This window comes from Crassostrea angulata, chromosome 1 (assembly GCF_025612915.1).
Source record: "Crassostrea angulata isolate pt1a10 chromosome 1, ASM2561291v2, whole genome shotgun sequence".
Classification (NCBI taxonomy): domain Eukaryota; kingdom Metazoa; phylum Mollusca; class Bivalvia; order Ostreida; family Ostreidae; genus Magallana; species Magallana angulata.
Window position 1 is genome coordinate 41,366,901 of NC_069111.1, and position 13,541 is coordinate 41,380,441.

At 36.2% G+C, this 13,541-nt stretch overlaps 2 protein-coding genes across 3 annotated transcripts; one reads left to right on the plus strand and one right to left on the minus strand.

The window, feature by feature from the left end:
• Nucleotides 1-58: 58 nt before the first annotated feature.
• On the plus strand, nucleotides 59-5,163 carry LOC128184693 (proteasome inhibitor PI31 subunit-like). The gene is made up of 7 exons (XM_052854267.1): nucleotides 59-230; nucleotides 1,840-2,007; nucleotides 2,139-2,218; nucleotides 2,989-3,180; nucleotides 3,566-3,718; nucleotides 4,031-4,090; nucleotides 4,313-5,163. Exons 1-7 carry the CDS (start codon nucleotides 96-98, stop codon nucleotides 4,362-4,364), a joined length of 840 nt encoding a protein of 279 aa, XP_052710227.1. The 5' UTR covers nucleotides 59-95; the 3' UTR covers nucleotides 4,365-5,163.
• A 9-nt stretch (nucleotides 5,164-5,172) lies between these two features.
• Nucleotides 5,173-12,444, minus strand: LOC128184678 (uncharacterized). 2 transcript variants are annotated; one of them, XM_052854251.1, is made up of 4 exons: nucleotides 12,195-12,444; nucleotides 9,428-10,812; nucleotides 7,771-7,918; nucleotides 5,173-6,283 (listed from the first exon to the last, which is right to left on the minus strand). In XM_052854251.1, exons 2-4 carry the CDS (start codon nucleotides 10,307-10,309, stop codon nucleotides 6,177-6,179), a joined length of 1,137 nt encoding a protein of 378 aa, XP_052710211.1. In that variant the 5' UTR covers nucleotides 10,310-10,812; nucleotides 12,195-12,444; the 3' UTR covers nucleotides 5,173-6,176. The 2 variants fall into 2 exon arrangements, with proteins under 2 accessions (XP_052710211.1, XP_052710216.1); XM_052854256.1 differs by lacking the exon at nucleotides 12,195-12,444 and having other exon boundaries at nucleotides 9,428-11,467.
• Nucleotides 12,445-13,541: the final 1,097 nt, after the last annotated feature.

Genomic DNA, 13,541 nt, shown 5'->3' on the forward strand with positions numbered 1-13,541 from the left:
AAAAATGTTAAATTTGCAAGAATGAAGAGATATATGAATTAATAAAAACAAAATAAGCAATTCACCAAGACATTTGTTTAGAGATTACTTTCACAATGGCCTCCCCTGGCTTAGAACTTCTGTTTAACAGCATTAAGAGTCAAATCAAGACAAGTCAGGATGCTTTAATAGCAGTTCTTCATTGGGAGCTAATATCAAAGGGGTTTAAATGTCTAGGAAATGGAGAGGAGGTAAAATCTGTTGTGTCAGTTTTCATAATTCATACTGCGTTGTCATTGTCTACTTTCACTTTGGATGTTTGGAAAAACAAAAAAATGAAAAGCTATTGATAATTCTATATACTTGATTAAATTAGTATCATTCTCTAACAACGTTTCCATTTGTTTAATCGAGATTATCAAGGTTTCTAATTATTGATTACCATATCACTCAGGGCTGTTCAATTTCGTTGAAATAAAAATACATTTTTGCATATCAATCACAAAACCCAACTACTAGTATAACATTAGCCTACAGCTGAGGGTAGTGACCAAAATCAATCAATGACATTTAGAGTAGACGTGAAAAAGAAAATTGTTGAAATAGATATAAATTTTCAAATTGTTCCTTCTTTATATAACTATGATATATTATACTAAAGGTAGCGTTTGCCATTTCCTCACAAGGTCTTGAACTCTTCTCTATACTCTGTCCCAAGTTTTTGCTTCCACCACTTTTTGCTTGATATTTCAATAATCATAAATACCTTTGTGCTCAAACTACATTCTTCCACTAATATCAAAAATGTCCAGATTATCTGTTTTGAAACGCCCCCTCTATCGCTTCTGGTTCCAAAAATTGAAAAGTCTTGCATTGCATCAGCCATTAATAAGCCCAGATGATAATGTTGAAAAATTGCGCGAGGTAGGCCTATATCGAGTACTTTCAAATGGAGAAAAGATGTTAACATTTCCTATTATAAATCTCCGTAAGAAATTTGTTTTCGTTCCTGTGAACTTTTATGGATGAAAAATGATAATTGTTCAATGAAGATATCTTGGATACATTCCCTTTTATCGATTTCAACTGTATTTCTTTCATAGGTATGTGTATTTTTATCAAAAATCATCAAAAAGTGATGGAAGCATTAACTTGGGACAGACTATAGTCAGAAATTTTAGTATCTGAGGTTTTTCTGGCTTCTTTAATGATTTGATATTTTACCTGCCAGGAAAAGGTCAGAACTGAACTCACAAAAAATGGAAATTTGCCACTTCCAACTAGAGGCGGCATGAGTCAAATCAAATGTTTAACTGACCCAACTAATTAATAAAACAGCAATATATTAATACTGACTACCAGTCATATTGCTTTAATGGGTTCTTACATCACAAGCAGACTGTTGAACACATTTTATCGAACTGTCAAGATTTGATTCTTGCATTTTTGAAATCTCAGAAGAATATAGGGTCTACTACAATTGATTATCAGTGTGATTATCAAAATTTGGAGTAGAAATTATTGACTACCGGTAGTTTGTGTTTGCTGCATGTTTGATTTGATCACATGTTGCTCTTTGCTACAAATAGGTTCATACTTGTAAACTGTCATTTAATACACATGTTGGATTCTTGTTTGATATGCAAAGTATGCTATTCATAGCATCCTTGATCAAACAAACTGATGCACTGTTAGTGGAATGATAGAATTTGTATTAAAGATACAACCACCTCCTCAAAAGACATATACATTTGATTATGTGCATATGTAAAATATTTTAATATTGTGTCCATATACTGTTGTTTTATCTGTATTCATTTGTGACCATACCTGTTAATAATGTTCTTGTTCATCTTTTAGTCCTCAGATACATCAACAGAGCAAGAGCAAGGATCTGAGAGCCTACCCACAGGATGGAGTTCCTCCCCCAGCTTTTATGCCATGCGTTATTCCTCAAAAGCTGAGAAAGATGCTGTTTACATTCTTAAAGTGATCCAGATTGAGGATGATTTTCTAGTTCATTTCATGGTACTGAAAGTTTATATTTAGGTAGTCCTCAATTTATCTCTATATTAATGTATTTTTAGATATGTGAATTTAATAAGATATTAATGCATATAATATCATAGATACAATGGGTTCTTAATTTTGGATTATAGAAGAAGGGAACAGAAGCAGTGGAGAGTTTAAATGTGAGAACAGCTGACTACACAACTGGAAGTGTTGAATCTTACGACAGGTAATAACACTGACTACACTAGAAATAATGATGACTACACAAGAAATAACAATGACTGCACAGATAATAACACCCAGACTGACTCCATAGGTAATAACAATGACTGCACAGGTAATAACAGGTAATAACACCCAGACTGACTCCATAGGTAATAACAATGACTACAACTACTGATATTATTGAATCTCATGACAGGTAATACATGTACACTGAATACACAGGTAATGCACTGGATACAAAGGTAACATCAATGACTCCATAGGTAATAACATTGACTGCCAGTATGCATGTAATAACACTGACTAGTGACTACAGTACACAGGTAATATCACCGACTACAGTACACAGGTAGTAATACTGACTACACAGATAATAAAACTGAAAAATTGCACACAACTGAAGTATGGAATCTTAGATATAATGCTAAATTCTCTTTATGAGCTGATTTCATTCCCCCGCCTATTTTTACTCTGCTAAAATATATGAAGATATAACACAATATTATCTACATAGTAAACTACTGTAAGTTGTTATAATTCTAAGGTGTTCAATTTCATGATTTCTCATAAAGTACCAATTGTGATAATTTTAATTTCATGCAGCTAGAAAATCAATTGATCAGAATATAAGCATTGAAACGTTTTTGAAAACTTACTATAATATCCACGATGGGTTTAATTTTTGGGGGAAATGATAAATCGCGAACAAAGTGAAATTAAGCCATCTTGATTATTTGCCAATCTACTGTATCTTTCCCTTTTTTCTTGCAGGACATACAAAAATTTAGATGAATTGTGTGCCTTGTTTAAATCATCTATTGTGGATCCAGTACTAAAGCCCCAAAGTACTACTAGAAGTCAACCAAGTCAGGAAAGGAATCGGGGTCAAAGGTCAAGGTTAGAGGAAGAGGATCCTCTCCGAGTTCCTACAAGAAGACCACCAATGCGTAACCCTGGTGGTTGGTATGTACATACATGTATACATTGAATCGCAGTTGTCTTTCTTTTTACATTTTACTACCTGTATTTTACATACAAAAAATGCATCAACATGTTTTATATATAATTTTTGGAGGTCATATATAATGGCATAAAATATTACCAGTTCTGAACTTATGCTGTTTAGAATGAAGATTTCAAAATATGGCTAATGTGTTGACATATAAATTTCATGTCACCATAACCTCCCCTTATTTTACACTTTTCAGATGAATATGGAGAAAATTTGAAATGAATTTTGTTTTACATAAATGTTTTATTGCTTAAAATACTGTAAATTTAAGATTTAGTGCACAAAAAGAACAAGCTTTTACATGTACTGTATAATGTTCTTTTTTAAAAATATAAGGAATGAACCAGATGATCCATTTTCCATTGGAAGAGGTGACCTTGATCCGTTTGCTGCAGGACGAGGCGGAGGAATGATGTTTGACCCACTGAGGACTGGTATACCGGGCATGCGGCCTGACCCCAGCGCTGGACTCCCCAGCAGACTCCCACCGTCAGTGCTTTCTCTATTCTGTTGTTGACATTGTTTACCATTATACATGTTGAGCATAGTTTTTGTCATGTATCAATGTAGACCATTTACCGAATTTAATTTTTGTTTGATTGTTACATTTACAAAAACTGATCTTTCATTCAGAATCTAATTATATCAATATGGAAAGATTATAGAAATCACTATAGAAGTGAAAAAAAAACCAGATTTGAAAGTGGTTTGCCATGTGCATATTATAATTTACAGGTAACGAAGAAACTATTATGCCTTTGATTTATTCTTGTAGTCTTATGCCACTGTTTTTATCCACAGGGGTGCTGTTCCCCCTGGAGCCAGATTTGACCCCTTTGGACCCCCTGGAATGAGGCCTGGGTGAGATATTGTTCTATAACAGCTGATAGCACCGCTATAACAGCTGATCACACCAGTAGCTGCCTGCATAACATTGATATCATTTTAATGTACATTTATTGAAATTATGTAAATGTTATTATGATTATGGCTCAATGTTTGATTAGACCACATTAGCATTATCGGAATACCCATATTAGATTTACACAGTAAATATATATAATTGTATAACCTTATTTCCAGGCCTGATCCTGACCACATGCCTCCCCCGGGCTATGACGACATGTTTATGTAGGATACCTGTAACAGAGTTGTCATCGTGGAAACTTCAAACCAGGTGGAGAACAGTTAAAAAATCTCAATAGCTGTGTCGGGGTATCCTCGTTTTCATTTGATAAACTGCCAACTATCTTGTACATGTAGCCATGTGCATGTATGAATATTAAAGATCAAGAAAATTATTTCTAAAAGCAACTTGCACCAACATTAACTATATACATGTGTAATACTTTAAACCAATGAACTGAAACATTGTTATAAGAGACTATGAGGATACTAAGTGTAAAAAATTACATTGTACTTTGAATTCTTGATCCATATATTTCTGTGTCATTAATTATACATGTATTTTCAAGTTGACCCGATTTAAAATCCATTGCTAATGACATGTTTTAAAGATTCTGTCTCTGTCAGTACTGCTCATTGTGTACATGTGTTAAGATTCAATGCATGTAAAATGGATGATCCTAATACAATTTCAGTAGTGTGTCATATATCACCTTGTCACAGAATACAACATTAATGGTGTTATTGAAACCCTATCTGTTGTTACCTAGAGGTGTTTTTCTTTTTTTCCAATCAAAATCAATACCCCATAATGAACATTGATATTTAGCCTATGAATTATAGAGTGCTGTTTTATTGTCATCTATTATTATCCCGAGATTTCACAGGTAGATTCGTATCACCAGATTATAAAGAAAAATCAATTTTCCGCTGATCAAGATTTGGATAAAGGGGAGTAGAAAATATCTGAGGGATTCTTCTTTGTTTAAAAAACAATGCTGGTTTAATTAAAATGCCATTGAAAACAACTCATGATGTTAATTTGTTTTTTCATTTTTATTGTATCTTTTCTATGCAATAGAAAATGGGGTTTAAACATTCCATTCTTAAATAACAAATAAAACTCTTTTAGAGTTTGTTGAGAAATAAAACAGACAATGCATGTACTGTGTCTCAATAAAGCAAAGCTAGTCCAAGAATTATTCATGCCCTCTTTGGACTGCTATATGGAAAACAATTAAGCAACATTGATGACATATGATCTTAAGCATCTCATTAACATAAAAACTTATTAAAATTATGTGTTGCTGTTAATCAAGTTTTGTCATTTGGAAAACTAGAAGCAACTAAAAGATTGTGTGCTTTAAGTTTGCAGATTGGCACTGAAATATGAAGTAACTTCTCTTGAGTATTATAATGGTTTTAAATATTTGGCACAATTATGGTATGCTGCAAATGTTATGAATTTATGACTATTTTAACAGAGATATTAAAATTCCTGATTTATGTCATTAAAAAAAATAGTTTGTCATGGTAACTGCCAATAATTCCTGTTGATGGGTTAAAATTCACCCCTCTCTGCCTTTAGAGCTTTAACACTTTTGCACCAAATTGACTTGCGCTCTGTGAGCATGCACTGTTTGATAGGCATCATACAGATATTGGTTTAAGTTTATGGATTCCCATGGTTTCTTCATGAATTAGAAATCCCTGCAACAAGTGCTTCCCTCCTCGCCGTCCATCAATCACATGACATGTCATTTTCCCCAACATCTGCGTGGATGGAGTGAATGATGACTCCTCATCTACTCTCCTAAACCAAATACAGCTCGTTGCATGTTAAAACTTTTGCGTTCAAGTGTTCCACTAAGAATTGTCTGGTATGCACCAACAGATGATGAACACTTTGTTCTTTAAAAACAGGGGGCTTCTCATTGATTTTTCTGGCAGATGAACACTTTTGGTTGTTTAAGCAGCAGTGGCATGCCGTTGCGGTAGGAACTTGTCTCGGATGACAGCGATGTTATGTGTTGGGCTGATATCAGGAAGTTACTTTTGCCACATTAGGTGAAATATCTAATGTCTTTCCATTACATGATGGAGGAAGGTCATCAATTATCTCCCCTTCTTTACACCTCCTGTCAAACTCTGAAAAGGATCAATAGATGCATTAAGATACTAGTACTGGTAGCTTGTAACAACAATGCTTAAAAGTGTTATGCTGTTGCTAAAAAAAAGGGTTTTTTTTTATTCTTCGTCTAACATATGGTATATTTTGCTGTGTATAAATAGGCTGTATGCAGTGGCACATACAAATGTATTATCACGAACAGGAAAAAAAAGTAGGTATTGAAATGCATCTGCTATCTTGAAACAGCATAATTTTCAATCTAATTTTTTTTTATATTCTGGTAAAATTCTGAAAATATCAAGAATTTTTCAATGTTAATTAGATTGTAAGAATATTGCTAGTCATTAGGTATGCTGTGGTTCACAGTGTAGAAAATTACTCAGTGGGAATAGCTTCTGCATTGGAATGTACAAGAACCTAAATGACATAACACATGGCTGAGATCTTTCACTGAACCCTACTTGTAGTTGGAAGGGGAGTGGGGGAGAAAATATGAGTGTGCATGCTCTGCCATTGTTCATTACAGGTAATAGCAAGGAAAGCTGGAAGAAAACCACTAGCTCATAAATCTCATACCCAGTCAGAATATCATCTGGCAGTGTATCAAATATCATATTAACACTGAACTTTATGAGAGATCTGATCTGGTAAAAATGATGAGAGAATGTTCAATTTATTGACCTCTCAGCCTTGGAGTTGATGGCCTAATGTAAACATAACTTTCCTGTCCAGTTAATTATGCTTTGAAGTGGGGAGAGATATAGTAAGAGCATTTTTGAGGATCTATGTATTACAGCTAACTTTTAATTAAAATTTGCTTACCATGGCATACCAGAGATTCTGGAGAGCCTTACCCACAGCTTACGATGAATCTTCCTGACTTATGTTTGATATCTAGTTCAGTTACAGATTTACAGTGTTACTTGTGATTGAGATGAATCTAGTTCAGATAACGTTCAGTTTAATTTAGCTAGCAAGAATATGTACCTCAAATAATCACACTGATCATGTGCGGATTTGGGGGGGGGGGGGATAATACAGACTCCTCGAACTCACATTGTTAACTTACCAAATAGAAGCATTGGACCCCCATGGCAAACACCATTGTTCCTTGGAACCCCCTTGCCCCCTTTGACAATTTTTTTCTGAATCCGCACATGACTGTTAACAGTTATAAAATCACAACGGCAGTCTTTCCCCTTGCAGTCTATATGTTAAACTGTCGCAACCCCCCCCCCCCCACCCCTCAGTTGGTGGCTACAGCTGTTTCCCTATATTTCCCAGCCCCCCCCCCCCTTCCCCAAGCTTGACGCTACAGCTGTTAACCTATTATAACCTAGTCACTACCCACAGGCCAGTGGGTACACCTGTTCACTACCTGCGATCTCCATTGCCCCTCCCCCCCCCCCCCCGGACAGTGGGGTATACATTGTTTATACCTGAAAATTTACAACCCCATCCCCCCATCCCGCTTGAATTATTGGTACGTTTGTCACTGATTTACCTGCTATCTCCCAGTCCTCCCAGTGACCCTCCTCCTCCTCCTCCCCGTCCTCCATCTCCTCGGACCGCTGCTTCTTGATCACCTCTATCGTGTCCTGGCATCGCTTCAGCTGAGACAGAAGAACCTTGTCCTGGGCCCGTAGTAGACCCTGAAATATAGGTATACCAAATATTATCGATAATAATCACCGGTAAAGCGTTCTTTACAGAAAGAAGCGAAATAATAATGTATTTGTATGTTAATGTATTTTGACAGTCCTTTTTTGAATCACACATATTAATTAATGCGCATAGGTAAAAATGAAAACAAAAAATAGATTGCCTCCGACACCACCCCATGTACATTTACCATCTCTATGTGAATTTACTCGAGCTCTGCTTAATTAGAAAAAATAATAATCAAAAGCTAAAGCAACCTTGTTTTGTTTATCATGTTTATATTGATGTCGGCAATCAAAAATACTAAATGTATTTTTTAAGCTTGAAAAAAAAATTGGCTGGAGTCGCGCGACTGTTTTGGAAAATTGAAAATGCAATTAAATCTCCAAGCTATAGAAATGCTATGTAAATAGGTTAGTGCTGTGCAAAACATCTGTCCCAATTTGCCTATTTATAGTTTTTTTCTTCAAAAGAAAGCATTTTATGTCCCCGGCAAACAACGTGTTTACCTATTCAGCTGTAATATTGAGACTGGGTGCCAAAAAGCACGCGAGAGTCTAACAACTTCTCTTTGTTGATTGTGTAATGTCATTTTAACACAATGTCATCTCCAAACAAAACGGAAGAGATATGAAGTCAAATGAACAAGGTCGGTGTAAGCCAGAACAAGGAGGAGTGGTGGGGGAAATCCTTCTGAATTATCAGTGGAATCTTGACGCGATCAGATTGGCGTGCGTTCAAAGCCGTAACACTTGCTGCGATACACACCTATCAACTGGAGACGTTTGGTGAACTGGGGACGCGCTGAACAGCTTACAAGTCATAAAACTCTCAATTTGATATTTCCCTTATAGATAAATCATTGTAATAAAATAGAGAGAAGTTCAGATATAGAATCTACTTTACGGTGTATTTCATTGAGTTAAATGAATGGGGTCGGGGATCCGCCAAGAGATCGAGTGATACCGTGATACACTGTACGATTAGGACAGCGCTCACGTCACGCTCCTCATCCAGATAAAATATAACATCATGTTGCGAAACCCTGTGGATCAGTTTCTTTTTCTATGTGAATAACAGGTGTCAACTCCAACACTTATTGTTGGCGTATTTAACACCGGAGATTTACTTAATTTTGAAGACTGACATCTACGGGTAGATGACACTTCGGTGGAACATGTAAATGAAAACGAAACTGAAATGTGATACATTTATTTACACACCGCAACCGGTTTATTTTGTAATCACAGAAATAGGGAGGGTTGGTCTTTAAAATTCCTTTAATTTTACGAATTTGTAAATATGGAATAACCATTCTGTTGATCAATTTACTTCCTTATTTGAAAAGATATCAACATTTAACCCCCCCCCCCTCCTTTTCCACCTTATTCCTGTAATGATATTGCTTGAGAAAAAAAAACCGTATTGATTTATGTTTGTAAAGTCCAACAGTTGTTAGTTGTGATCCATCAAACAACAAATGCGTAAAATAGGCTTACCAGTTCAGACCTCAGCCACTTTAAGGCACCCTCTATACGCCCCTGTCTTTCGTCCCAAGACGGTTGTTCACCCTTTTCGCACCCCACCTTTGGAACATTTGGAGGCAACGACATCCGGTCTGTCCTCAAGACATCCGGAAGACTTTTGGACTGTTCATATCTCCTAACGTTACACAACTCCGGAGGAACCGATCTCCTGTCTTTCTGATTCGAATCACTTTCATTTATATTTTGTAAGTCGGTAGATTTACTGCGAAAGCCCCTAGAATTTGAGCCAGTGTTCATATACAATACACGTTCCTCTGGTTTGGGAGACATGGACTGTGGTCTTCTCTCGTTTAACTCATTTTCTAATTGCGTGTACAACTCATGTGGTACTGAACGTTTTTCATTTCCGGTAAAATCTTTTTCGTGTGTTTTTGATAACCCGGATTTAAAGTTTTTATTTGACGTGACGTAATGCTGCACAGGAATTTGTCGAGTGATGTTGACTTTTCTCGGATTACTTCGTGTTGACGAAGCGTCCGAAACCGTCTCCCCGGAACTTGTGGTGTCATGACTAGACGTGGAGTAGGTCGAATCCGATCTCCGAAAAGATTTCGAGTTGAAAATTTCGTCTCCAGAATCTGTCTCTGAAGATTCTGTTGTCGATGTCGATTTTTTCGACGAATTCGACGAGAACTTTGGAAATCTCGATGTTGACGATTCCCCACGAGTTCGGTTTCTGTTTCGAGTGAAAAATGGAGAATCGAATATTTTCTCGATAGGTGTGTTGAAGAATTTCGACTTCCTTAAATCATAACCCGCGGATTTGATGTCCTCTAACAAATCGAACGTGTCCGAAAATAGATCCTTGTCATCGAACTCATCGAAGTCACCCATCCTGATGAAATAGAGTTATATCAATCAACGGTCCCAATAGACGTTGTCTTTCAGCAAAAATATAATCAAATCCAGGATTAACAATATCTCATAAATAACTCCACATCAGATAGAATTCAGTGAACAGGCGTTTTGATGTGAGCTCCGTTGAAATACAGATGAAATCGCTTTCAGATCAGAGGCGAAAAATGAGTGCATATATTTTGTTTTTCTTGTTTCTACAACAACGCTACACAGAAGCATCCGTAGGAGAATGGAGCATCTCTCTTCTTCTTCTTTTTTACATTATGTTAATGATAAGCAGCACACACACACGGAATATATCGCTAATCATCCCTCATCTAACAACACCCCCCTCTTCTGGTTGGAGTCTGGCGATCCCTCTTCTCTGCAACATTAGCTGTCGTTCAGCGTTATATGTAATTCCAAGGAACCCAATTAACTTAATTGATTCGGGTCGCCTCTGGAGCCCGCAGCTGTATGACACAGTACCAACCAAATATCTGAAACACAGAAAATTGCAGCATTGGTTATTGTCAAATAATATCCTTAGTTTGATTTGAGCAGGCAGTTATAGTATTGATTGTTGCTGTCATATCTCCATGGCGCAACAGTGTTAGAGACGAATCAAATATCACACTGGAAATTCCGAGTCCTGGATTGTTTTCCCCTCGGAGTGCAGTATCAAGCTACATAGGCACACATTGTCATTATTACAAGGGTTCAACTTCTGAAAGACTATTATGTGCTAATTCTCTAATGGGTAGCGGACCATGCAAATGAATGTCAACATGGGCTATTCTCGGCGACGTATTACGGAAAGTTACGTCAGTTTCCGATTCCTTAGATAACCGGGCACCATTGATCCTAGTCCACCCCTTTATAAGTATGCATTGTAGTTGTTATAAATTAACGAATGTTAATAGCCCGAGACCCCGGGGAGTAGACGCATGTTGATCTTGTGGCATGTGAATTTCAAAGCGAAAAAAATAATGAAATTAGGGTTATTGGCAAAAGAATGTTAGTGCGACAGGTGGGTTACGAATAACCTTAATTTGTTTTCTTCTCGGTATATTGGAAACTTACCGATAACAAAAGTTTAAGAAATATTATTTCAAATGAACTTAGAATATGAGTTTGATATACTATAATTAAGTGATAATAAAATAAGAAATGCAGGGATAAATGGAGTCGATGTTTTTTTTATGTCATTCATATGATAAATGTCTGTGTAAAGGCTCTGTGTTAAACATGTTACGTTTATACATTCCATACTATTCAAATTCACATGCACGTATGTATTTTTAGCTGGTATGAAATTTAAAAGTTTTGGTAGCATATTTACATGTATAATGAGCAATATATTATTTGAAAAACGCAGGCCTGAAAGTTTTTTCTGCTATTGGTTGAACACTGACCTTAATGAAAAAGGCTGTTAGTTTAATGCAAAAAATAGCATAATTCCCCCAAAAATAATTTAAAACGTGTGTCAAAAAAATGATCACACCTTGCACGCAAAGTCTGAACTGCTGTTCTTGTGTTTGTATACCGGTAATTTGTTTACTTTCATGCTTCGAAGAGCAACACTACTTGCACAGAAAGTAATATGTATTCAGAAGCAATGATGTTATCGAGCAAAATAAACCAATTTACTGTCCATTTGACCAAATACCTGTAAATAATCGTTCTATTGCTGAAGGAGAGAGAATGTTTATATTTCTGCTCAGAGAGAGAGGTGAGAGAGAGAGATTTCGTTTTTAACTGATCACTGTGTTTAAGTATCACAAGTTTAAGTATCTTCTTATCCACAAAGGGGAGAGAGAGAACTTGGTAATCTCATCAATGAGAGAGAGAGAGAGAGAGAGAGAGAGAGAGTTTAACTCACCGTGTACAGCTCACAGCCAGGGTTTCAGAAAATGTCGGGTTGTTGTCTGACTTCTACACGTCTCCTTACAATCGATAACAGATTAACCAGGTTTAGTGGGAATCTGCGAAAGTACTATCACAACAAAATGTACATTCCTTTCTGGATCACGAAAAAACAATCTCTCGTTTTTTTCCTCCCTGTAATCGGATAGGATTACAATCACTCTGTACCGGACGGGTTATTGTAAGGAACCTAAATCCTCATCCAACGTGTTAAAACTACATGTATTTTATATACATTCTGGCCAAGCGCTAGTTCCAGTGGACTTTTGAAATAAACATTACCCATTAAAGGTACAGTAGATAAAATATATCAGATGTTTACCGGGTGGATAATTTTATGTCAAATATAATCCACCAATTGGGTCACACTCAATCTAGCGTCGCTTGAGATCTGAATAAATTTTTAAACAATTCTCTTGAAGGTTTTGGCACATACTCTAGAAATTTTACGGCTTGGGTCAACTCCATGAAACGACCCAGGGAAGAGTAGTAGACTTGTCAAATCTAATTAAAATTTTGTTCTAATTATTTCCTTAGTACAATAATTGCCTACGCATCACCGAGGGAGGCCATTGAATAATAAGTAATTTGTATACAAAAACACCGGGGGCGTTAGGAAAACAATGTGCAGATATATTCTTCTTCGGACAATACATTTTAAATGGCTTTATCCCTAAATCCGTTCAGTTTTTGAGAAGTTATGACAGCAATTATTCATATTATTTTGATTGTAGATATTTCTTATACAAATTGCCCCTTCAAAAAATGTCAAGAACTTCGAGAATTAGAAGAATATGCTGTGGTGGGCGAGGAATTTATATATATCCTGAAGAAGATAGAGATCTTCTACCCCTTCGTATATTACGTTTTTTATACCCCCCCCCCCCCGCCACTATATATCTCTCTCCGATATTAGAAGTTTGATAATTGGGACTTTCTGCTGCTCCTTTCATCTGCCATCTCGATACGATATGATTTAGGAAGCAGATGAAAATTCCTATACGGAATTACCCATAATTAGTCAGTGTTGCAACATCAGATGTGTTCCAACTGTCAGGAACCAATGCTGTTAGATCGTCCAACATACACAAGGTCCTACAAAATATAAGGTGTGACGGCTTACTGAAATATAATATCCATAGGAGTGTTCTATAGTTATTATAGTTATATAAACATAGTTGTCAACGTATATATGACTGTACATGTGTGTGTGTGGGGGGGGGGGGGGATAATAAATATACATGTATGTAAAAATAAACTTGTTGGTTTTATTCATTTAAAATAATAAATGTCTATGCGATAC